The sequence below is a fragment of the Harmonia axyridis genome, chromosome 2 (genome assembly GCF_914767665.1).
Source record: "Harmonia axyridis chromosome 2, icHarAxyr1.1, whole genome shotgun sequence".
NCBI lineage: Eukaryota > Metazoa > Arthropoda > Insecta > Coleoptera > Coccinellidae > Harmonia > Harmonia axyridis.
In genome coordinates, this window is record NC_059502.1 from 13,791,161 (window position 1) to 13,818,253 (window position 27,093).

The 27,093-nt window shown below is 34.3% G+C and overlaps 1 protein-coding gene across 3 annotated transcripts in view; it reads right to left on the reverse strand.

The window, feature by feature from the left end:
* LOC123673096 (regulating synaptic membrane exocytosis protein 2) overlaps positions 1–27,093 on the reverse strand; it is a 45,251-nt gene extending 18,158 nt beyond the window's left edge. The window contains exons 1-8 of one of the 3 annotated variants that reach the window (XM_045607522.1): positions 26,762–27,093; positions 23,932–24,062; positions 21,709–21,823; positions 12,260–12,468; positions 10,860–11,174; positions 7,730–8,012; positions 2,964–3,129; positions 923–1,125 (exon numbers count right to left, since the gene is read on the reverse strand). In XM_045607522.1, the coding sequence (XP_045463478.1) occupies positions 923–1,125; positions 2,964–3,129; positions 7,730–8,012; positions 10,860–11,174; positions 12,260–12,468; positions 21,709–21,823; positions 23,932–23,970 (1,330 nt within the window). In that variant the 5' untranslated portion in view covers positions 23,971–24,062; positions 26,762–27,093. Of the gene's footprint in view, positions 1–922; positions 1,126–2,963; positions 3,130–7,729; positions 8,013–10,859; positions 11,175–12,259; positions 12,469–21,708; positions 21,824–22,007; positions 22,102–23,931; positions 24,063–26,666 lie in introns of those variants that run through there. The other 2 variants (XM_045607521.1, XM_045607523.1) reach the window with 2 other exon arrangements.

Below are 27,093 nucleotides of genomic sequence, written 5' to 3' on the forward strand. Positions count from 1 at the left end.
AGAGGCTGATTGGAAAAGAGTTCTCTTCACAGATGAGTCTAGATTCTGCCTCTACCATTGTCATCGACGTTCCCTTGTGTTCAGACGTCCATATGAAAGATATGCTCAGTGCAATTTCCTGAATACTACTGGTTTCGGGGAAGGATCGATTATGGTATGGGGTGAAATATCTTCGACTGCTCGCACAGACCTAGTGGTCGTTGATAATGGAGCTATGAATGCTGATAGGTATATAAGAAACATTCTTGAAGAGCATGTAGTGCCATTTGCCCCATACATTGGTGAAAATTTCTTTTTATGGACGATAATGCCAGACCCCATCGTGCGCGCATCGTTCAGGAGTACCTTGAAGAGGTTGAAGTCTCTCGAATGGAATGGCCAGCAAGAAGTCCAGATCACAATCCGATTGAGGAGGTTTGGGACAACCTCAATAGAAGGCTGAGGAGTTCAGAAAATCATCCAGCTAGTCTTAATGACTTAGGAATCCAACTCAGAGAAATCTAGGAAGGGTTAGATCAGAACATTTTAAGATCACTCATTTTGAGTATGAACCGTCGTTGCCGAGCTGTAATTAACGCAAGGGGTGGAAATACCAAGTATTAAATCACTTATCAGCATTCCAGTATTTTGAAAATTGAATTTGAATTTTTCTTCCATTTAATGTGTCTTGTTTCGTTCAAAACCTTCTCGAGAGAACATAAAAAATAAGGTATAAAGTCAATGTAGAGTTAACTTTCATTAAAATTGAGATTTTCAGAATGTGCGTTAATTTTTTTGCGCAGTGTATTACATCCTGTTGGGGACTTTGCAGGAAGAAAAACTATTATAATTATTGATCCATTTACATATTATTCCTTTTTTTCCTATATACCAACAAAACTTTCATTTGTAATTATTGAATAACAAAAAAATTAAAACTTACTTCTATGCGCTTTATCTGATGGATCCCTCCTCAGAACCACCCTTCTCTGAGAGGATGCACTTCCAACTGAATCAACATCGTGAATAACGATTCTGATTGCCTCAGCATCGATTGAAGCTTGCCTCCTCGGGGTTGCTTCCAGTTCTTCCAGAGCAGGAACAGGTCTGTGAACTGGTCCTGTACGCAAACCAGCAATATCTGGCCTGGAAATATATGATAATAATTCTTTTATAGATGTCTCTATTGGAGTAGTTACTTTCAATACAAATTCTCATTTCTATCGAATATGCAATTTTGAAGCTAACAAAAAAAAAATAATTCCGAATATATACTGAATTCGGATTATACAAATTAACAAACTTAACCGTAGCATTCGAGATCCGAATCTACCCTACAAATTTCGAGGGAAAAAATTTAAAATGGCCATAAGCAAGAAAATTTCAGAAATTCCAAAATCTCAACAGGCAATTTGTTCAAAACATCCACAATTTGATACAAAAAGGGCCGATAATCTACCCTCAGAACGTATATACGAGAATATTATACAGATCTAACCGGAATATAACCTTATTATGAAGATAAATTGAAGTTGAAGTCATGTGCAAGGCCCTGCGCCCTTTTATGCTCAGCCAACCGGTTAATTTGAGTCGATGACTTTATGTGATCGTATTTTCCAATTAATTAGTCTCAAACAGACATTTTGCAAAATTTGTTCACGTTCTTCATATCTACTGTGGCAATAATTGGGCTTGGCTAGAACCAGTGAGTCACACGTCTACAGATTTTAGTTTACATGGACAGTTTTTAGTTGACATATCTATTCTGATAATTTTAATCAATCGTGGCCATCACTTTCCTGATAATGTATCGATTTCTCCATACCTTTCAATACAAAATTGGTTTATTTTTTATGATTTTTATTAATGAACTTCTGGAAATGCCCAAGAAAAATAAATTTTAACTCCCTTGAAAAGATACTTAATAGTGTTGGCCGCATAATAATGAAACAAATATCGACGGAATTGACTAACGTATTTATGTAAAAGAGTGTACCCAACATAGACCCTTGCGGCACTTCCACATTTATCTTGAAAAAGGACAATATTTGAAATGTCTGCCGAATGTCTTTCACCGACAAGGTTTGTATAAGTATCTCACTATTCGGGTTGACAAAATCCAGAAGCTCATGACTGAAATTTTCGAATGCCTTGGATAATCTTATAATGCTAAAGCACCTCACCTAATGTATTCTTTAAAAGATGGTTACTAAATGTTTCTTTACAATTTTGGACAACAAAGAACATGCTCCAGCGCATGCTGGTGCTATTGCTCCATTTCCAACTGTCATTCCAGCTCAAAATCTTGATTTAGGTTTACAAAAGACATCCTTCTTCCAGGCCTGAAAACCAGGATTCAAGGTGGGAGCTTCTGAAGGCATCCTTTTGAATATGCTGAATATCTATTCTTTCTCGTATGATTCGGTTGTTCAACAAATTTATGAGTGTGACGCCATTTTCTCTCCCGAAATTCTAAACATCAAACCGAAGATCTTATTGAGAAATTCTTGGTTGAAGTTCAACAAAGCTGCGGACTTTTTGGCTATCAGCTATCCGACTATGTCTTCTGCTCCTTACAACATTGCCAAAGAATTCGAGAACGTTCTTGCCATTGCTGCTTCAACGGATGTTGAATTCAGAAATACCTCAAGGATCCTAGCGATTTTGCACAGATGAAAACATAGAGAACATACAGAAAACCATGTTTTATTACATCTTGACCTGTTTTTGTTACACCTTTCACTTGGAGCTGCGAATGTCAAAACCCTTGAAGTATAATCATTGGAATGAGATGATTGACATGAATTCATGAATCTTTGCTTCGCTCAAAACTTCCACGCTTCAGAATAATCATTATGTTAATCGAGTGAATTTATAGAGACATTTGAAGTTTTTAGACGAAATTATAAATAATAAATAAAAATAATAATAAATATAATATAATAAATATAATATAATAAATAATATAAATAAATATAACTTACAATTGTGAATTTCTTCTCCTAACTTTCCTATCTTCTTCTGGTGATATTGTGAGTGTTGCTATTGGTTGGCACGATTCTGGACTTGGAGGACTTGAGGGTTCTGGAGGAGGTACTCTGAAAGAAGCTCTTCTTCCAAGAGAAGGAATAGCAGGTGCGGCGTTCAGTCCTGAAAATCAAGGTGAATAGTGAAAACATGAGGTTTGTTTTTCGGCAAAATACTCATATAAATTTAATCGCAAAAACATTTTAAAGCCTGGAATTTGAAGGTTCAAAAATAAAAACATTTTATGAGGTTGATATACTAACTGACAAAGAAACTGCAACTCCCAGAAGGAGCTGTTTAAATTTTGATTTTTTTTTTGGTCAAACATAGATAGTATAGCAAGGAGTAAATGATTGGATTTGGAGAAAAAATTGACAAGGTTTTTTAAATTTTACAACAAACCAGCTGTTCGAGGAGATCCAAAGTCGATGTTTAGTTGTTGTTAAAATGCCTAGACACGTGTATGTGGAATTCGTTGCTAGCTAAGTGAATTTAAAAGAGGTCGAATTATTGGTCTACGAGAGGCGCGATTGTCATTTGGAGAAATCGTTAACTGTACGAAAGGAAATCCAAGTACTGTTATGAGATGTTGTCAAGCGTGGTTTGATAATGCCCAAAATCGAAGAAGAGTTGGCACCGGAAGTCGAAGGGGCTTAAATGAAGTTCAAAATCGACGTCTAAGACTTATGGCCATTAGAGACCGATTTGCGACAACTCGATCTTTGGCTGATGAGTGGTTAGGAGAACAAAGACATCCTGTAACTGTCCGAACGGTTTACCCCCTGATAAGGTCTTTTGGACTGCGGCACTATCGACCCCTTCTTGTGTTATCTCTGACGGTTGAGCATCGCCGGCAACGATTACAGTGATCCAGAGAACGTCAACATTGGAATGTGCAATGACATCAGGTCGTCTTTTTTGGTGAATCTCGATTCTCCTTTGGTGCACATGATGGCCGAAGAAGGGTTAGATGACGTCGGGGAGAAAGACGTGAACTTCAGTTTGATGTTGAGCGTCATATACACTGGAATGTAGGTGTTATGGTATGGGGTACTATTGCACATGCAAGTAGGTCATATTTAGTCTTTATTCGAGGTAACATGGCAGCGCTGCGTTACCTTCAAGAAAAAGTGGAGCCATATGTTCTCCCTTACCTTAACCAGCTCGAGAATCCAATATTTCAGCAAGGTAATGCCCGACCTCATGTTGCCAGAGTTAGTTCAAACTTTTTCGAAGCGACCCATGTGAATCTTTTGCCATGGCCGCCCAGATCCCCCGATCTTTCGCCAATAGAGCATGTTTGGGACATCATGGGGGTAAGGCTTGGAAATTTACCCCAGTCTTCATGGACTTTGGCGTCTCTGACACATGCACTACAGGTAGCTTGGAATAGTATCCCTCAAGAAGAAATAGACCATCTTATTGCATCAATGCCGAGACGTGTTGGGAAGGGTATATATAATCGATAATAGATAATAATAATAACATTATTGAAAATTTATTAAAAAGAATTGTGAACCCTTCGTTTTTTTCTCCAAATTTTAATCTTTTACTCCTTGCTATACTGTCTATGTTTCACCAAAACAAATTTAAAATTTCAATAGCTCCTTCTGGGTGTAACAGTTTCTTTGTCAGTTAGTATATTAACTAAGAAATAAAAATAAAAAAAATATTAATTCATATGAAGTCAGGAGCTTCTGAAGACTTGTTCAAAGTCGAATTTATGTAATTTTTTCATGAAATTATGCAATCTCTAGCTTCTTACATTCCAGATTTTTTGTGTTTACGATGGACGGCCGGACAGAATCGATTTCAACCTAATATTCTACATCAGTCAGTTGAATCCAATTATTGAGACCTCTCCACGCAAAAATCGAAGTTTATAAACATTTGGGCAAACCGATAGCTCGCTCTGTTCCCATGGAACAGGACCGAAAAAGTTGGATTGAATATATACACTATTGAAGAAATGATCCCATAAAATTTTGGAACGATCAGATCTCGTGAAACCATTTCCGGAAACGACCCACATGATGCGATTCGCCTTGAGTGCTTGGCTTTCGCTGAAATCGATATTTATTGGGTTTTAAAGTGAACATTTGGGAATTATGTATGGCACAATACATATGGTTCATAGCCTTTACGACTTTACGGACATATGTGTTCTCTTTATGCGAAATTTACAATAACGATATTGCAAACATTGTGTTTAAATGCACGTATTATGTTGATGCAGCCTAGGGGCTCATCAAGCCAAGTAGCTTGACATTTTAACCAACTATTCGACTTGAAAATCAAGCTCGTAAATTACATACTTGAGCTTGACTCGACTTTAGATATTTATTGCTTGAGCTGATATCAAGTTACTTGATATAACTTGACCTTGATATGTACGCACGGCATATAATTCTGCAATCTTGTGCGCGCTGAGACTAAATGAGGGGATTCCTCGAGCGCCGAGAGACTGAAGCATTCGCTAGTGTGACTTTATTAGTAGTTTCATCACATTTCTATGAAATCTATTGGTAGATTTTGGTAGTTTCAGAAATATCTTTCCAAACTTGGCCAAAATAACCTAGGATTTTTATCAACGCCAGCATCTTCAGCTCCTGTTAAAGACAATTTTCCAGAGCTGCTCTTACAGTAATAAAAACCTGTGATAGGTTAGGCGACAAATCTATAAGATGCCTCATGTGTCTTAGATCCTGGATGGAAAATAATAAAATCAAACAAAGCCTTGAGGTTTCTCAATATTAGGAAACTTTATTTTTTTATTATTTTTTATGATTTATAGTGATTTCATTTATGTTTCTATTTCAAAAAAGTTGATATTTTCGGTTCTTTTATACTTCAAGTTCAATAAATAGAAGTGTTTTTTGCAAGGTTTCTTCTCATTTCTTTATTTTTTTTATTGACATGACCCTACTCAAAAAAACTGCTGAAAATCAAGTAGCTTGATATGATTCAAGTACTTGATAAATAAATACTTGAAATCAAGTCAAGCTCAAGCCAAGTAGCTAGTAAATCAAGCCAAGCCGTGAATCCCTAATGCAGGGTCTAATTTCTTTCTTCAAAGCTTTGGTGATCACGCCTTATTGGTTTGAACCTGTGATATCAAACAACCACAGAGTCTATAATCAAATGATATATATGTACCTAAATCAAAACCCTCGTCAACGTTTCGTAGCGGTATGAAAAATGTTTTTTTCGGCAACCGTCCGGGAAGTGCTCACTTCCTGGACGCTTTTTCTCTGAGAAAGTAGCATTTCCCGGTCTAGTCCGGAAAGTACGTACTTCCCGGACTAGGCCGGAAAAGAATCATAGAATCCATAGAAACCGAGATAACGGCTGACAGTTCATATGAAATTAGTTGTCAAAAATTTGCATGTTTTTTGATCGCAATCACAATAAAATATGGAAAGCAGCAGCGATAGTGTTATTTTACATGGTTGCCGAAAAAATATTGTACGCAACACGCCCGAAAATGGTTTTTTTGGACTCACAGACTTCCAGGACTCGCTTACGCTCGTCCTGGAATTTTGTCTATTCGTCCAAAAAAACCCTATTTTCCGGACTTGTTACGTAAATAACTATTCTAAAACTGGAAAGGAAATTGAAAATGGAACTTTTATGGCATGTATTTTGTTCGTCTTATAGCTCTTCTACATGTCACCTCTAGATCAGCTAAGAAATAATCCATGTATCGTAATGAGGCTAAAATGGCGTGAAATTAAAATCATCCACTGACAGATTATGAGCACCTAATAAGTAACTTGATTTTGGTGAGGTGCGTTCTCTACCTAATTGCTTTAATTAGGTTTGATGCTGAGTATTGGCTACAATCTTCGTAGAAGTTTCTGCATGATCGAAACATTCGGAGAATTACAGAGCTTCAAGATTCTTAAAATTAAAATGGATCGGATTGAGATTCTGTGCATATCTATAAAATTTTGAGTCAATGGCGTCGTCAGAACCTAGAAAACCAAAGCAGAATATCGAAAATAGTGAAGAAAGCACTGCCCTGCTTGGGGTCAAGAGCTTTTGAGGGCTCGTTCATTTTTGCGCCAATCGCTCCTTCGTAGAACACAGAACTGTATATCGATATATGTGGTATTTAAGGACAACCCGATTTTAAATGCTCCTGCTTTCTCCATTTTTTTTTTGTTGATATTCTGTTTGCATTTTTTTGTTATACTGACGATGTTTTTAACACGAATTTTACACGCAACTTGGAATTATTATATAGGGTGAGTCAATAGTGTTCGATCGGTTGATAACTCCTGTTAAATTTGGGATAGGTGAATGATTCAATTTTTGACGGAATCGACAACACTCCGCGCAAGAGCTTAAATTATTTTTGACTTTAGAGGGCGGTCCGAAAGTGGTGAAACACGATACCCAAGCATAATGTCATCTCTATCGTACCTGTTGTCACTAAAATATCAGGATTTGTTTTCGACATTCTGCTTAAATTGTATAGACATTAATAACACAAAATTGATCACCTCCTCTAAACGAGAGCCCACTCTCTTGTTTCCTCATAGTGTTTTTTGGAAATGAGGGCATTAACTGAGACACACCCTGAGGTTATTTCGCTTTTCTCCTTTTAAAGCACATCAAAAATTTGAGGAAGTTCTAAAAGCTGCAGTTTTTGGTCTATTCTTACAGAAACATCTACCTTTAATGTCTCCAGGTCTCTAATTTATTTCTCAATTCTACTTGCCTTGTACAGCGTAGACATCATAGGCGGAAGCTCTTCTTGGCATGGGGGCCGGCAAACCTAGTCCAGGCTCAGCATTACTAGTTCCTAAAGAATTCTTCTTTTCTTCGTCGTAACTATGTTGCCTCGATATTTTCGATCCTCTTCTTGAGCGGTGACTTGGCGGTAAATTGGTAGGTAGTTGCTCCGTTGGGGGACTGTTCGCCCTACTGTTGGCAGTACTGCGACCGACACTTCTTCCTCTAGACCAATCAGGATCTGGAGTTTTTGCGCCTCCGCCTTTCAACTGAAAAATATAAACGCAAACCATAACGGAAAATTCAGAAAGAAATATATGATTGTATCGAAAATTGTAGAAAAATTATCTTGCATATTTAAACCCTTTATCTGTGGAATTTTAAAAAGGTTTCCATGAGTATGATAACACATTACGACATTACATCGAGAAATAAAAATTGTTTTGATGACCAAGTAGGTGCCGAAATAGGGTCATGCACTTGCAGATGTGCAAAGGAATAAGGCATAATGTAAAAATTCCTCCCTGCAGGGTTGTCAGATTCGAGGATTTTTCCCAAGAACAAGGAGATTAATTTTTTTTTGGGAATTTTTGATATGGTCAATATTTTCTGGGAACTTAGGGAATAAGAGGTCTCCCACTACTCGACCCAAATACTACTTCATAAATCTTTAAAAAATGAGAAAGGGGATATAATAAAGGGTATATTGAATTTTAGAATCATACACCAAAATTGTTGATAGCAATGACCAAATAAATATAATAAATAAATGTACAATTTGAACTGAAATGGTGAAAAAAAAATTTTTTTTTTGCGAACCTCTGAAATTTGTATAAGAACATATAGCAACATCATCATTCATTTATGAAACGTACATAACCTCCAATGAATAGCAAAGTAATTTCTGGAAAATCTGATGGTACTCAATTGATAGACCAGCCATCACAATTGAACAGAAATTTCAGAAGAATTCATAGACGACATTATTTAGTTGTTCTACTCATTATGAGTATTGTAGACAAATTTGAAAGTGGTACCAAGTACGGTTCAGTACTTGGTACTCTTGTATCGTTTAAAATAAAATTTTCGTATCGCCATGCGTATTCCAGATTAAGGACGTTGAAGAAAAAAAATGTGTACAAATTTTCACGAGTTTTTCGAAACTAGTGGCAACATTGTAATGAAATTTTATATATTTTGAAAGCTGTACATCCAATGAATTTGTTTTAATATTTGGCTCTTATAGAGGGCACTAGTTACACGGTTCATGAGACACATTGAAAATATAACAATATCCTTGTACTTTTTCCCTTATCTCTTATCTCCGAGCAGTTTTGGCTCCTATTCAATTCAAGTCTTCTCGCCGCTTGGATATTACAATGTTTTTGTCCCTCTATTTCCGGCTTCCAGCTGATAAAGACCCAGCAATCCAACGAATAAAAAGGAACATGAGAACAATACCTACGTTTCAGTATATTACATTCATACAAAATCTAGCAATTCCCATGAAATTTTATTCCCATTTTCCCGAGATCATCGATGTGTTTCAGTATGACAATATACCTCGCAATTGAATTTCAATTTGAAATAGGTATCCGTAAGATTGCATTGATGAAATTTGCATGCAATGAACTTCAGAAAAAAATATTTATGAATTATCAACATAAAGAAGAAATGGAAAAAACTAAATACCTGTGAATTTCGAGAGGTATGGCAGACCAAAAGAGACCTGGAAAGAAGGAATAACCAAGGCAATGAGTGCCAAAGAATCATAAGCCGCTGCTAATTTGGGAAAATTATTTTAGTGGAATGGTTGAGACGCATAATATGTGAAAATATGAATATACAGGTGGTCCAGATTTTGAGTCAATAACTTTTGCGTCGGATAGAACAACTCTTTTCATGAAAAAAAGTTCATATAAATATATATCCTAACGAGCTTCGTTTTTGATATACAGGGTGTTAAAGTTTGGAAAAATCAATTTTTTACTTAAAACTAAAAAAAATATTATTTCAATCATTGTTTTGATTTTTAGGTATTGAAGTCTAGATAATGTAATATTTCGAGTTATGTAAGTGTCTCCGACCAACATTACCCAGTGGCGTAGATAAAGGAGTGCGATGATCCTTTTCCTATTGAAAATCTACACCACTGTCTTTTTTTCGAGAAAATTATTCCATTTCTGAAATCAACAGAGCTTCACTAAAATAACGCATCCTAAATCTACACCTTTTTTCGAAGATCGAGTTATGATCTAGAAAATGATGAGCTTTTAGGTCCGTATCTTGAGTCCAGAAGAAAATACAGCCTCTGGAATAATTACCTAATTTTTCTTCAAAATTTCAGTTTATCACCAATAATTTCAAAAATAAGGTTTTAATCGCCCAACTTCAAAAATTTTCGTGATCTACGTAATCATATCGATTGAAAAATAGGTATAAACTTTCCATCAAAGAACTTTTACTTTTTTCGATTTTTTAAGGTATTGCGTATTTGAGTGAAAATTTTGGACATACAAATTTTTTGAGAGAGAACGGAATTTGGATAACTAGAGATTGTCAATTTTCACACCATTCACCGATTTTTTGTAGAACTCACAGTTTAAGAGAAAACTGTACCTGAAATTTTGGAAAAAACAGTAAAAAATGAATTTCTTCACAAAAATCGTTATATCTCCTAAAATATCTGTTACAGTCTACTCAAATAAAATAGATCGAGTTATGATCTAGAACATGATGAGCCTTCAGGTCCTTATCTTGAGTCCAGAAGAAAATACAGTCTTGAGAAAATCATCGAAATTTCTTACAAAATCTCAATTTATGACCAATTATTTCTGAAATAATGTTTTAATCGCCCAACTTCAACCATTTTCATGATGTCCGTAATCATATCGATTGAAAGAAAGGTATAAACTTTCCATGAAAGAACAGCGAGACAGTGGTGTAGATTTTCAATAAGAAGGGGATCATCGCACCCCTGTATCTACCAATAATTATGGAAAATGAAAGCTACACTTGTGACTATCTAAGAAGACATGTTGTTTTTCTTCGATCACAATGCCATGATGCCAAACTCTGTTCCTTTACATGGGTTAAATTAGGTTAGGGACACTTACCTTTTCGATTTCCTTCAAGGAAGCTGGAGAAACATCAGAATGTCTCCTCAGATCAGGACTTCTTGGTGGTGCCAATACACTTCCACCACCAGCGATGCCTAACACACCGCTACCGCAGCTATTTGATCCTAATCTTGCCTCTGAGTGTCTTCGTTGAAGTTCTTGAATAGGAATATCCAGCAAACTCTCATTAGAATCTGTAGTGGCTGCAACTGCCACCCTCGATTGAAGCTTTCGCCTACACACGCTACACGTCCAGTCCGATGAAACTTCATCTTCAGGCTGTTTGCTGTAACTGGCACAGTCTTCACATACCTGAAAGTGGATATAAAACCAACTGAAAACTTCATTAAATTATAGAATATCAGTTGAACTTGAGACCTTCGCCTTCGCCATTTTGCAACACATAGTTTGGTTAAATTGAAATGGGTCACTTTGATACGTTTTATACATATATGTTTCAATAAATATCCGAAAACTGAATAACTGATTTTCATGAAATTTTCCTGTGAGGAAGCAACGAGTGTAAGCTAAATACTGTGAATACAAATACAAATACTGTGAACAACTTCGACCCATCAAAAATTACATGGGTTGTCATAAATACAAAATTAGTCAAATATATAAAACTAACAATGAAATCTACAGAATTACAAACATCTTCAACATTTCCTGAGATGAACTACCAAAACTGATCACTCCAGTATTCCTCGAGTAGTAGGCCTTTTGAGCAAGTATCTTTTTGATCTCGTTTTTCATTTTCCTTTTGTCCATGATTTTTAATCATTCTGGGATCCTATTGTATACTTGGATAGCCTCGTGGTTGAAACTCAGTTGAGCAGAATTTATTTTGTGGTACGGGGCTGTGAACATTCTTGCATTTCTTGTTTCATACTTGTGATATTCACAGTTTTTAGATAAATTATCCTTGTTTTCATGGATGTACAGGATACAAGCAAGTATGTACAGAGAAGTGAGCGTCAGAATACCTTCCAGCTGGAAATAACCTCTGCAACTTTCAGTACTATTCGTAAAGTGCTATACGTACAGATGATACGTATAGCATTCTTTTATTTTGTAAAGATCCTCTTGCTATCATTTCCTCTACCCCAAAATAACAGTCCATAGCTGATGAGACTGGGGAAGTATCCGAAATATGCGTGGCGATATGCCTGCTTCCCTGCAATCTGCTTCGTCCTCCTTATCATGTACGTGGCCATTGACGGTCTTTTGACGAGATCTTCTGTATGTACCGTGAATTTTAGATTTGGTTGTAGAAACACGCCTAGGAACTCACCACTTACCACTACAGCCATCAATTGCAAAATGGCGGAAGCAAATCTTTGAGTTTTTTTCCTTTTCGATACATATTTGTAGTAGGTTTTGCCCAATATACTCACTCTCTGTTTACATTCAGCGCATGTCCGACTGAAATCATCTGGTTTGAAAGCTTTCAAACAGACTCTACAAGCTCCGTCGCGACTTGGAGGTTTGCCAGGCTCGGGCTTAGGTGGAGGCGTTGGGTTGGGTGGTGTTGTAGGTTTTTCTTCGGCTGGGGCTGCAAGATCTAAATCTGGTATCAACGAAGGCCGAGGTGTCATTTTCACAACTGCAAAAAATAATCACTACAGGATTTGTATTATATGTTGGCGAGGCGTTTACAATTCTTTTTATAATGTAGCCTTTCTCAAGGGAGGTATTTTGTTATGCTTTACATTAGAAGACCCTTTATCCACAAAAACACTGCTGAATTAAATCATCATCATAGCATGCTTTAAATGTATAAATGTTGTCAAAAAATCAAGTGATATAAATTATCCTTTCTCGGTGTAATACTTTTAACGTATAAGTGTAATTTAGTGGTGGCACGATTAATTGTTAGAAGCATTATTGCCAGGGGTGTATTTAAATAAATGCCACTTTGGGGTGATAATAACTGGCACAACCAGACCTCTTTCGGAATATGTAAAAATTAAATAATTAAATGAGAATGAAGAAATATTATGGATCATTTTGTTTAATATCATCATAGAGTAATGAACATATTATTACTCTGGTTATGTTATACAGGGTGCTTCAAGGTCGACTGCATATTAAAGGTTTCTGGAGAACCTAAATATCGGTTTCTGGAGAAGTGAAATCTAAAACTTCGGAATATGATATTGTACGTGATTCCCTATTTAGCTAGAATATTCCTGAAGCTCCAGTATCTATGGTTATTCAAAATATGAAAAAAAAGTTTTTTTAATTTTATTTCTTAGATATTATCAATATTCCCATTCTCAATAACTCCTTCCTTAAATTTTTGTGTTAGTCTTGATCGTTTTCAAAATATTGAATAAAAAAACGAAAAAAGAGAAAATTTCCATAGTCACCATTGTTTTTACTGTAAATATCCTATGTGTAAACTAGTTTCACTTTTTCGATGTAGTATGATATACTGGGTAAGAACTATTTAGAGGGATATTGAAAACTGTTAGAGATACAGGGTGGCTTAAATTACAAAAAACTTGCGTTATTTAGGGATTAGTGTGTTGATGTTAACAGATCCAAAATATCTCCAATGGCTCTCGAGATATCTCGAAAAAACTTAAAAATTGGTATTTTTTTTCTGTATAACTCATTTGTTTCCATTCCTTTCATAATAATATATCGTAAAGATATATTCTTGTGGAGGAAATGGACACAAAGTTGTCAATTTTTCGATAAATTTGTGCAGTTTTAGTTATTTTGAAATTTTTTTCAGCTGGTTGATAATTTTGTAATTTTTAGAATTGGAATTGTATTCCAAGACAAAAATGAACCAAATATATCATAAAGACATATTTTCGTGAAGGGAATGGATACAAAGTTGTCAATTTTTTGAAATCTATTCTTTTATTATTGCGTCGGATTCTATGGAGAAAAATAAGGGTATTTTGTAATTTGTCTACACGCCATGAAACTATTTACCTAATAAGAGTATTGTTCAAACATGATTATGCTCCCAAATTCAATAATTCAGGAGTTATTCGAGATTTAATGAATTTATGTTATACGTAGGGTCAATTTCACTGTTCCCACTACTTGAAAAATGGGAGAAGTATGCAATAATCATATATCTAGATCGGGGGTGATCTTTTTTTCTTGGAACAATTCCATGAAACGTTTATAAGAGTATTCATGTTTATCCTTGGATATACGGCAACAAATTTGATGACAGATGTCAGTTTCAACAGCCTTTAACAACTTTGGCAATATCACGCACATTTGAAAATCATCATCATTTGAAATAATTTGAGAGATATTACAAAATATGGAACCGAAATAAGTAATGATTATTTGACTTTTGTAACAACGATAAAGGAATCGATTGTTAAGGAAATGGTTTCATAGTTAATGAGATTTTAATAGAAAATCATTATTCATTTGAAAAGTCCTTGATTTATGATAATGTTGATTGAGCTTTCAGAAAAAAATATTATGTGTACCTCTTAGTAAATGACACTGCCGAACTCCAATGTTTCTCGGACTTGGCTTAACACTTCGTCCAACAATTAACATAGTCCGTTTTTTTTTTTCATCAGTTCAACGTGTAGAAAATTATCTAAACGCTAAAATAATCTACTGAAATCCTTCTTATATAGCTCTCATTAATTTTCAGTTTCATTCCAAAGACATCTCAGTCTCTCCCATTCCCCTTAAGTACGCTCTTGATTGGTGCCATTCAAAACAGATATTCTTCATCGAGGAAGGAGTGTTGGTATTATTTAAATGTTAGCTTTCTAGGCGTGTCCTCTACCTGGGTCTATCCGATGTTAAAATAAAAAAAGATAGAATATGTTTACGTGCCTTGGCCCTTGATGTTACCCCTAATCTCAGTAAATACGTCCCCGATTCTCGAAACCATTTCACTGATTAAAATTTGAAATATTCACGAGGCAAAAACGTTATACGTCAATTTTAGGTTGGTAATGTGATTCCGACAAATTTTCTAGGAATTTATCGAAATATATCGAATGCATTCGTGAATTTCGACAGTGATATGAATGATAAGCGAGCAGACGAACGTAAAAATTTAATTTTATGAATTGAAGTATTTTACGCCCATCATGTTAATGTTCAAAATTTTTGTTGGAATATGGTTCTCCTGATGATTATACAGTGTATAACAAGAGTCTTTATTTTTTACACGTTTTATAGGAATATAGTTATTGCTTTGAAAAAATATATAATTCCTTCGAATAGCAAACTTTTTTCGAAAGAGGAAAGAATTGATGTTTTATGTAATTTTTTTTAAATTCGGTCCTATTATTATTTCTTTCGTGATAATATTTGATGTTATCAGCTGAGATTTTGAATTTTATAACTTCCTGTTCCATTTTCTTCATTCTGAAACCCTCAGCACCTACTGAGTACTGTAACACGCTGCTTAAAATATTGATTAGAAGAATGCATGATCAAACTGTGAATTCTTTCGAAACCAGAAATTAAATCATTAGATTAATTTTCAATCTGCGTCCTCAAGAGTCCTGTAGACCGACATTAAGAAGTTTGGAATCCTGACATTTCCATCTCTTTACATCTTGAACTGTCTTCTGCATGTAAAATGTAACATTAACAACCTTATGAAGTGTTCTGACTTTCACGAATATCAGACAAGACATAGTAGCATCGTCTGCATACCACGACATAACACAAGCAAATATGAGACCTCGCCTACTTTTGCGGGAATCAAGTTTTACAATCATCTTCCGAACGAGCTGAAATCGCTAGATATCAAAACTTTCAAAAAAAAGATCAGATGTATATTAGCTGATAAATGCTGTTACAGCACTCAGGAGTTTCTTTCTGACTCATTGATTTAATCCTTTATATTGTTTCTTGTAATGTCAAATTTTGCATCTCTAAGTTTGTAACTATGCTATTTTTTTTCCTGATGTTGACTTGTCCTATACATTATTCTGTGTCTAAGGGATCAATAAAGAATTGAATTGAATTGAATTGAAATTCAAAACAAAATGACATAACCATCTCTGATAATAATATGAGCTGTGAGTCTATTTGCTCCATAGTAAAAGTAAGTATTACACAGTTCACGTGAAGATTTATATTCCAAGAGCAAATTAATTTTTGAAGTGAAATCATAATGATAAATTTCTGATAATATCCAGCCGGATGGACCCAAATGAAAATATATTTTTGTTAGCTAAATGATCTGCATGAATGAAGGATTTTAATTCAGAAATTTTCCGTTAACGTCAGCTTAGAACAACTGACGAAAATCTTCCAGCATGTCTCGAATTAAATCTTTCTTTTCCTATATAGATTTGACATCATCAAAAGCTTTTTGCCTGGTACTTTTATTTCCGTCTTGAAGATTTCCACTTCATCCTCACTTTCCAGCAATGAAGGAGTATTTTTTGCTAAATATAGAATCACAAATCCTTCATTCAAGGAATTCATCAGTATGATTTTACATAACATTGTATGAGCTTACGGAAATCGTAGTTGCTGTGAAATGTTGTATGTAATTGATTGTCTACCTCCAAGCTTGCTGAGAGGCAACATAAAACTAAATTTGAAAGTCAAGTGTGTTAATATGCAAAGCATCTATGTGAATTGGAAAAGTATATAAAGTCACTTCAGGACTCTTGTTTTCCAGATGATTTCGATATATGTATTCTAGTATTTTTCAACATGATTCAGCTTTTTTTTTGCTTTCAGGAAAAATGGAATTTCTGATTAAAGACCTGAAATTCCAGAAAAAATTAACTCTATAATATTACCAATAATTTAAAAGATCACCAAGATCGGTGACTGCTTCGAAAGTAGAAGCCGTTTTAAATTTTTCCAATTTTTCTTAAACTCCGTTATTCAGAGAACGAGATACCGGAATCTCTATCTTCACCTGAGCTTGTCACACTGATCACCTTGTATATAAGCTTCACGTAGCTCTTCCATTTATAGATTGGATTTCGTTATATACTGATTTATTAAATGCTTCTTTTGAGGTATAAAGTAATCATAATCGATCAACCAATTCAATCAAATCACCTCAATAAACACACTCCATTGGTTCTTCCGTATATCTCATCAAACTTCCTCCCTGATTATGTATTAAGTTAAACCCATTTATATCCAACCATTTTAGGTCTCTGCTATGAAGCATCACCGTATTCCAATTAATATTTTGTCAGGTTCAAAGTTGTTTTGGTCTCATATACATTAAAGTTTATGTCTGCTTTCTGAGGTTCCACATTTTCCACAATTTTATGGAAAAGTTCGGTTTGTAGTGTGATCTACAAAGTTTTGATCTCGAACATCTAGTAATGTTATTTTTAAAATGCTTGAAATTTATTTTGAGCGCTCATCTCCGAATAGAAAATTCAAGAATATCGAAAAAAACTACCCAATATTTTCGTGTACACGAAACTGGTGCAGTGTAGATTTCGGATATTCACATAAAATAATAATTTCAAGCTTCTTGAAAAATTTCGAACTGATCACATCACTAGAACAATATAAATTTCTGGAAGGAATTTGGAAGCTATGTAACTAATACCCCTGGATTAAATGTGTAAAGTATTATACGTATACAGAGTGGTCCAGATTTTTTTAGTGCAATAACTTCGACATCGGATAGAACAACACCTTTCGTGAAAATAAATTCCATAAACATATATCCCAACAAGCTTCGTTTTCGAGATACAGTTTGAAAAAAAAATAAGTTTTTTACTTATAACTCTAGTATCATTACATATTCGTTGTTTTGATTTTTAGATATTGATAATGTAATGTTTCGAATTAGGTGAGTATATCCTGCCAAACTCATTCAGTTTATTCAGTTATTCAGCGTAGATATAGGGGTGGGATGATTCATTTCTTGGAAATATACACTCTTGTTTTTTCGAAAAAATTATTTCATTTCTGAAGTCAAAAGGGCTTCATTAAAAAATAAGTCTCTTGTATTATTTTCATAGAATTATCCATTTTCGAGATAATCTAGTACAAAGTGGAATTTAATTCAGCATTTCCTAAAAACACAGAAACAATGAGAAATTTTTGTCAATATTTTATATTGTTTAAGTGTCTAATTTTTTTTCTGAAATGTTCAATTGAATGTTAACTTTAATAGGGAATCCTCCTTGATTTGGGTTATCACTGCAAGTGTCAATTTGAACTAAATTATTATTTAGTTATTATATAAGTATTCAGTTTTGAAAATTTGTTGATTCACTTCGTTACGGCTGCACATAGTGGCAACCACGCCTAGTAGGAAGCAGGTACACCCAATCTTATACAAAATATGATGTAACAGTCTGTGCTTTTTTTTCTAAACCTTAGTCGTTGGCTCCTATAATGACAACAACAAACTAAAGCTATCTTTGTCTACTTTCCTAATCAACGTAATAGTTTTGATATCCTTTTCTATCTGTGTAATTTGCAGTCGATGTAGCCATATGGTGCAAATGGAAACGAAAAGCTTTAAGTTTTAAGTGCCAATATTTAGTTTTCCTTTTTAGGTTATTACTTTTTTTAATGAAAGGTTGCAATGTGACGTTTCCGGGAAAATTTCCTATAGTAATATTTGGAAAATATGAAATACTATGGAACGAAAATGTTCTTCGCCTTTGTGCTGTAGGTAAAATAGAATATCAATTATGATACAATTATTTTTGAAGTGAAGAGAATATGTTGTATATTCTGAATCAAGTTGCAGAATGCAAGAATGCAGAACGCAAAAGTGTTGTAATTGCCTTCTGCAACGAGTATTAGGCGATATTTTCTCTATTTCAATCAAGTTTCTTGAAATATTGTCGAATTTCAATGAAAAATTCAGATTATATATCCTAGTGACTTTTGTATTGTATCTTGGCAGTTGGTGTGACTGTTACGAATATTGACAGATTACGGAATTTGGATATGAATCGTGCGTTTCGAATTTTGAAATAATTTACAAGTACGCATTGAATTCGGGAAATATGTCTGACGGAATCGATTTGACACCACCAGAATTAAGATATATTGCGAATAATGTTGCAAATCATTTCACTATACTATATCCAAATAATATTATATTGACAATTATTGACTTTTGTTGAAATTTGGTAGGATTGGAAGTCAGTATAGACAACCACAAAACTAAAAATATAAGTGTTCATTACAGCACTGTTTTTAGAACTGGAATCAAGTCATTACGATATCGAAATAGAGAAATACATTTATATAAGCGCAGGTAGCGGTCAGTATAGACAAATATTGTTTCTCTTGTCCGAATACCGATATTCTACAGAAGTTGGTGGAATAGCAATGAATATAGTGTATTTTCTACCGTGTAGTTCCGTCGATAACATGATTCGGTTTATACGCATGCCAGGCAACAGGTGCGTCTAGTTGTTGATATAGGGGCTTTGAGGAGACAGAGCCGTAACTATCTTGATATCTGGATATTGAGGAACATCAATTTTCAGAGCCAACGTTTCGAAATCCGTTTAATCAATAATCGAATAATATGTTCGTCCCCCAGATCTTTTCTCGGAATCTATGAGAGCAATTTGCTTGAAATATCTCACTCCCTTGCCCTCAAATTGAAAATATATTCCCTTATACGGGGCGATTCACCGCCTTTGCGTATTAGACGTTTATGGAAAACTAAGCATAATTTTGTGCTGAAAATTAGCATGTTGGGATTTAGGAATATTATCTTTCTTCCTGAAATATTTTCAAATCTCTACAACTTCCGGCTATACTATACCGGAAACAGACTACTACTTACTTATTCCCAATGGCATACCCGGTATATTAATGCATCTTTAGATAGCTTTTTTGATGACAATTTTAGCAATATGCCTCAATTTGTTAGAAGTTTAACGATTCATGAGTTAATGGGATTCTTATGAAAAAAATAGTCGCGATAAGGAATATTTACGTTTTTATCTAATATTTAAGATGTATTTGATTGATTCGGTCTTCACTTGATGGAAATTCATTTTAAATAAATAATAATACACTGCTGATTGTGGAAATCAGCAGTGTATTATTATTTATATTTAAGATGTTTTCGAAAAAAACCTTCTTCATTTTTCTTTCGCCAAATACGTAGTATTATAAGACTATATTCGGTTTGGACCAAAAATGTACAGGGTGTTTATGAGAAGATATTTAACTTGGACTACTCCAATTCATTAAAACTTAAGATTTTCAAATAAGCACCTATATTTCTTCAATCAAGTTTTTTGGGTGTCTTAAAAAATTAAAATTCAACATCCAAATACGAAGTTTTATCTCGATCGAATTGTTTTGAGGCAATTAGAAAAACAAAGTTTTGATCGGCCATGTATTTACGGAACCCACGCTGAATATACCTAAGAATTTGATTCCCAAAAATCATAAACTGAAAATGAAAAAACCATTGACGAGAAGCTTGTATCTTTTTTGCGCTTATTCAAATTCGTAGTCATTTGATTTTTTCTCATTTAATTTGCAGAGCTACATGGCATGAAAACATAAAATTAGATGTCATTGAACTCTTTTTGGAACGATTTTTTTGAGTAGATCATAAGAAAATAATCGATGAATGCTTGGAAGGTTCAATTTTTTGCTTTCTGATATATTACATTAAGTATCAATACCAAATTACGAAAGATCATTCTACATTCAAATTTGTTTATTTCGGATAAAACCTATCTTCCCATTGAAAATAACAAATTGTTTTGAAACTAAATGATGCATCTTCTTGTTCGACCCTGGCAATTAAATTAATTTTGGTTCAAAGTTCGATATGAACCTACATACATTTTCCAAAATGATAACACGCTGTTTCGAAATCTTCAGTTTCATTCTTTTAGATATACATATTATACAGGGTGTTTCCAAATTAGAGGTGCTAGTATCAACGTAGTATATTCCTTATACTATGGTGTCACTCATTTTCAGTTGATTGAGCCATATTTATTGATAACCGAAAATCAAGAGTCTCCGAGTGTCCTTGTGTTTTTTGAAAAATTTCTTATCTTGCTTCATTTTTCGTTAATTTTTTTCTACGTTGAGCAAGTTTGATTTTAATTTTTGATTATTTTCATTAGAGAAGAATATGATATGTATGAAAAAACAAAACTTTGCTGTATTTGATGTTGAATAAGAATTAGTATGATTCGAAAGTTGGTATATGAATAAAAGAATAGTTAATTTTTAATATTAATTTGTCTGCAACTTTCGAATTCCACAATTTATGTATGACAAAATTATTCTGAAATCTTGCCAAATTCCTTCTTCATTTACTGAAAAAGTTTTCGTTAAAATGCAGTCACTATAGTTTTGTTTCAGCTGATTTTGATTTGAAAAGAAAAACCAGCAAAGAAAGGAAAGTGATGTAGGTATTAAATATCTTTTATAGCAGTTAAACTCAAAATTTCGGTGGAAAATGTATTCATAACTTATGTTTGAAATGACCTCCACCATTCCTTATTCAAGCACGTGCCCTCTTTTTTATTTCTTCAGTTGTTACTTTCCACCAGAAATTTACTCTCGATCTTTCGCTGCTTTGAATATTCTAACGGTGTTAGGTCCGGACTTCTCGCTGGACACGAGAAAAATCCAAATTTATAATGAAATTTGGTCAAAGTAAAAAAAATTGACGAAAAACGAAGTAGGGTGAGAAATCTTTTAAAAACACAATAACTCAAATATCTCGAAAACTGATGATATGACTCAAACGACAGCAAATGACTCATACTAACATGTCCTCCAAAGGTTCACGTCTAATTTGGAAACACCCTTGTAATCATTATTGGAGAATAAAAAACATTATATTATTGTCAATATACCCACAACAATCGTTTCAATATGCAATAATAATTCAATTTACCTTTATCCTGAGCAGTAAGAAGTGACGACGACAGAGTTTGTTTCAGTTTCCCAAACGTTGTCCCAGTGTCATTTTCATTGTTTGCTCCACCTGGAACACCCTCAGTTGTCACCATCTAAAAAAGAAATCTGTGTGAATTCTATCGACAAAAATATTGTTTAAATATTCTCTGAAAATTATTATATTTTTTCTTTAGTCACTATAAATTAGAATGAGAGACCACTGACCAATAAATTCGGTCATTTTCATTTTTGTTGATTTTCATCTTTGAAAACAACAGAACTATTTCGTCATATTACCTACTCAATTGGTTCTCAAAATATTTTCAAATGAAATATTTTCGATACGACAATATGGTAGTTCTTGAAAGAACTAACGAACATAACGATTGAATAGTTATTTATAATACAAGTGCAGAAGGCATTGATATTCTTCCACGAGTTCAAAATTCAAAAACGAGCCACGAAGTGGCGAGTTTTGGAATGAACAAGTGGTAGAATGAGCCTTCTGTACGAGTATTATACATTATTTTCTCTTATTCATTGCATTTCCATTGAAATTAATGGACTATTTCCATAAATTTATTTTAGTGATTTTTGCATTGAAAAATGTTGGTTGGCAGAACTGATTTCTTTAAGGCAAATTGATGAATTGACAGATAAAGCCGTGGCGGAAAGTTCGGAGTACCAACATAGAATAATAAAATATAACCATGAAAACTGTGCGTTTCTGATATATTCTCGCACGATTTTGTTCTACAAGATGTGGAAGAATGAACGGAATAACCACAGAATAAGAGAATAGTTATTTATAATACAAGTGCAGAAGGCATTGATATTCTTCCACGAGTTCAAAATTCAAAAACGAGCCACGAAGTGGCGACTTTTGGAATGAACGAGTGGTAGAATGAGCCTTCTGTACGAGTATTATACATTATTTTCTCTAATTCATTGCATTTTCATTGAAATTAATGAAATATTTCCATAAATATAATTTAGTGATTTTTGCATTGAAAAATGTTGGTTGGCCGAACTGATTTCTTCAAGGCAGATTGATGAATTGACAGATAAAGCCGTGGCGGAAAGTTCGGAGTGCCAACATAGAATAATAAAATATAACCATGAAAACTGTGCGTTTCTGATATATTCTCGCACGATTTTGTTCTACAAGATGTGGAAGAATGAACGGAATAACCACAGAATTAGAGAAAAAAATTACCAAACCTGACCGATTTTGAAAGAATGAAATAAAAATGTCAAATTTGAATATTACAATGAGAATGACATATCGGAAATATCATATATTGATGGGGAGCAAATATCCTTGGTTTGTGAAAGCTTCAAGGTTAGTAACAAGAAGTTTTTAGTTGGTACCAAATCCCACTAGATGTGACGTCATTTTATACGTGAAGTGAATAGGCTATAAGTCGAAGATTTCCTTCCTAACGGTAGATTAATTACGGGAATAGCTGAGTGTATGAAGATAAAACGAAAAATCCCTTCAAAAAGAGGAAAATATGAACTGAACTGGACAAAAAAGCCACAATAGCAAGAAATAAGAAGTGAGAAAAGGATTTGTGGATCAGAGATTTGTGGTCAACGAAATGAACCAGTTACTATTTAATATATTTCGAGTAATGTAAGTATTATTAACAGTAAGTTGATCATGAGCCGATAAATTATTTGGAAGTTTTGACTATAATCAATGCATAATCTCCTTTGCCATTCAAATGTTATAAGTAAAATGAAATTAAAAATTAGGAGAACATTCCCGGCTCACAATTCTAAATGATGAAGCGATCAGTTGGGTGACTCAGCGCTCAAAAAGATGAAAATATCTCGGAAAATCAATAATTATATATGCATGGAATATGCAAAATTCATTAAAAGATAGGGTGTATTTATTTTCTAACGAAATGGAAAGCTATAGAGGAAAAAATGCATAATACACAAACGGGGTTGTCATTGTTTTTGAAGAATTGATTATTCGGAGTCTGGGCCTATAACCTATTAGTAAATCTTGTTCTTCAGACTGATAAATCGAAATGAATATGAAAACTATGAATATTTGTAGCTGTTTCAGTTCGAAACATATAGTTATAAATTGTGATTATGTGTTTGGGTTTATATTCCAACTCCCTTTGGCCTCTGTGAAACCTCTCAGAATCTTAGAGCATGTTCAAGTGAGGAAAAACAGTTAATTGTTTACATAACAATTATTTACCTTCTTCATGAAAGTCATTACATTTGTAGGCAGCATCATTAATGATCTATTGCAGTCTTCAGTCAACCAGAGAAAATTTCATTCAGTTGTTCATCATCTTCGTCGAAAATTTGTAACTCCTGGTCACACATCTGGAACAATAGATTGAAATCATGAAATTATGAATGAAGTAGGATATTTTACGTAAATATATATTTTTTTATTTTATTGTGATAGCTTAATGGAATATTACTGAATTTTTATGTGTGTAAAAAACATGCAACTAAAGAATATAATTTCAGTTCTCGAAATCTCTAAGTATTCTTCAAAAGTTATAAAGAATAATTCTCTTATTTAGCGAAATCGTCCAATATTTGATATTTCCTTTTCAACCAACATGATTCATTGCTTAATTCGCAAGATCTTTATGTGGAGGTTTTGAAAGTTTTTATTATTAATTGTAATGGGTAGCTTATCCTTTCTGAATTTCCCTGAGAAGTATAGGTTAGCTAATATCAGGAGTGTAGGGGTGTTAGTGTAATCGCCGAGAGAAGTTTGGGGGTTGATTCAAACAGCGATAATACTGATTTTATAGGGCCATAGTTTGCCTTGTCTAGTTCTTAAAAGGTTTAATGGATATTCATAATCATTTGGCCAATTAAGTCATAATATTCATTACTTGTAATAAAGGGAAACGTAGGTCATAGAAAGGAAACGAGGTAAGTACAATGCATAGAGAATTCGGGCTAATTTGGATTCAGCACTGTCAGCTTACGTCATAACTACGTTGATACAACCGCGCTTTTAATTCTTGGAAATAAGACTCAGCTGCTATTGGTCGGCTCAAGGACAAACACTTCAGGGAGATGGAATTTGCCGAACTGCTGACGTAGTAGGTTCATACATTCGTCATTAAACGTTATTAAATATTACGAAAAGCAAGAAGTGAAGAATTTTATTATTTTCATTTTCAAAACATCATACAATAATATATTTCGGAGTGTTGAAAAATTCCACAGTTTTTTTCATTTTCAGAACTATCACTAATGATTTAAAGGATTTTGAATATAAGATCATTTTCTGATAATCAGATGATCGTCCATTTTAAAATGTTTGATTTTAAAGAAAATCGGTGACAAGTGTTTTACTGTTGCCCTGAAGAATGTCTATGAACTTGGTATCCATGGCTTCAGTTCTAATTGGTTGCGATCCTCTTTCTGGGGTGAAAGACAACAGGTGTTTCGAAATTAAGCTAACATTTTATGTGTTCCACATGGGTCAGTTCTAAAACAGTTATTCATCCGTGGGCATATCAGAATGTAAGATGATTCTATTCATACACATATGGGTATTGCATCTATAGATTTCAATAACTGAAGATGGAGTTTTGCCTATATCCTAGTGTGTTAATAATGATTGTAGACTAACTTCAAAAGAGATCAATAGGAAGATTGTCAGAGTAGGCGAATAATGCCAAAGAAATACATCAAAATTGAATTCTGATAAATTTCGTTCATTCAATTCGACAATGAAATCCTTCCCTACAAACCTGTAGGGTTCCAAAGTCTAGTCAATACTCGAGCTCAACGGAGAATATTCCTGATTTCCTGAACAGTGGCCTAGACGGCTTTTCACCTGACGTTGAACCGACTTCAGCTGCTGTCGTATCCATTTCAATTGAACGTGGGCAGATCATATTGACCATGTCTGTAGGAAGCCCAGATCTTTATGTTTCCCACTTTTGATATTGAGATGTTGTATCAGGTTTGGTGAGCTTGTTAGTGTTCACTAATAAGCTCATGTCTCGTTCTATGTTGCTGTGTTTATTTATACCGATTTAGCCCTTGTTGTTTGTTTTGAAAACGCCAATATATATAAGGCGGCGTATTCAATCTTCGAAAATAAATGAGTAGCTCCATTCTCCGTTCAAGGCATGAAACCTATTCCTTTCTATTAAAATACTAATGTGAATTCAGAACGAATGTCGTTCAAAGTAGAGATTCAAAGATGAATAAATAAACCCTATGAAATACTGAGCGAGGAATGTCATCTGGATGCTGAATAAATAAAAAATAAATAGTTCAACGAGTGATGAACTGAAGAGGCGCTAAGGCTGCAATGACAAGGCATTGCCTCCAGAATAATAATGAGGGTAATATCCAGAACTTGAATTATGGAAGCAACTTCAGGGGGGTCGTTGGAATTTTTAAGAGCCATTCTGGAATAATTCTGGAACATACGGAATTCGAATAATTATTTCTTCGATATATGTACCTCATTAGTCCCTCGGGACTGGTTAGTGCTGGCAGACCGGCTGGACTACATTGTGCATAGATATTGTCGCCAGATGACACATAAATTTTAGTTATGGGTTTTGCATGGAAATATATTTAATGTGGGGGATTTACAGTCGAAAGTTGAAACTTCAACGTGACTATATGTTTCAGTGGGAATGCGAGTTATGTATCAGGAAAGGTCTGACTTTTAGTTGGCGAAATAGATAGTTATAATCATAGACTGTTTGGTTCGCAAAAAATAGCAAATATTGGGACTTACATCTGAAGGAGAATTTCATTCTAATGTTGTTAATTGTTAATTTACTTATGGTTGAAAGTTTGTGTAGTTTCAGGAGAAGATATGCGTTAATAGCAGTGAATTTGAACTGTGGAAAAAGACGCTCTCCACAAATTTCCGTTATATTTCAGTAGAGCCTATATTGTAAATGGAGAAAACAGTAGTTTGAAAACTTTTCTTACCTCAGTTGTATTAGGCCGGTAGGAACCATAAACTAATTATGTTAATATGATATAAAACTGTATTTTTCAAAATGAACGGAAATTAGTTACGTTACCCGGCTACATCTACAGACTAAGAATCCATCGTTCTTCTCACTCGCCACTTGGACATGCACTCGCGACGATGGTCATTCTGGAAAGATGGAGGTATCGCGATGAGAGCAACAGTCTTTTCTAGGAATGTTTTGCCAGCAATGATCGGGCCTGGAACAGGCCAAGCTGAGGACATAGGATGTAACAAGTCGGCACGGAGTTTAGGCCCGGCTGGGATGCGCGCGCAATCTCACAGAGCCATCGAACGCTGCCTCCACTGCTTTCCAGGTTTTCTGCCGAAGGATTTCCACTCGTCGTGAAGATAGGTTTCGGTCGGACGCGAATTCTCTCTACC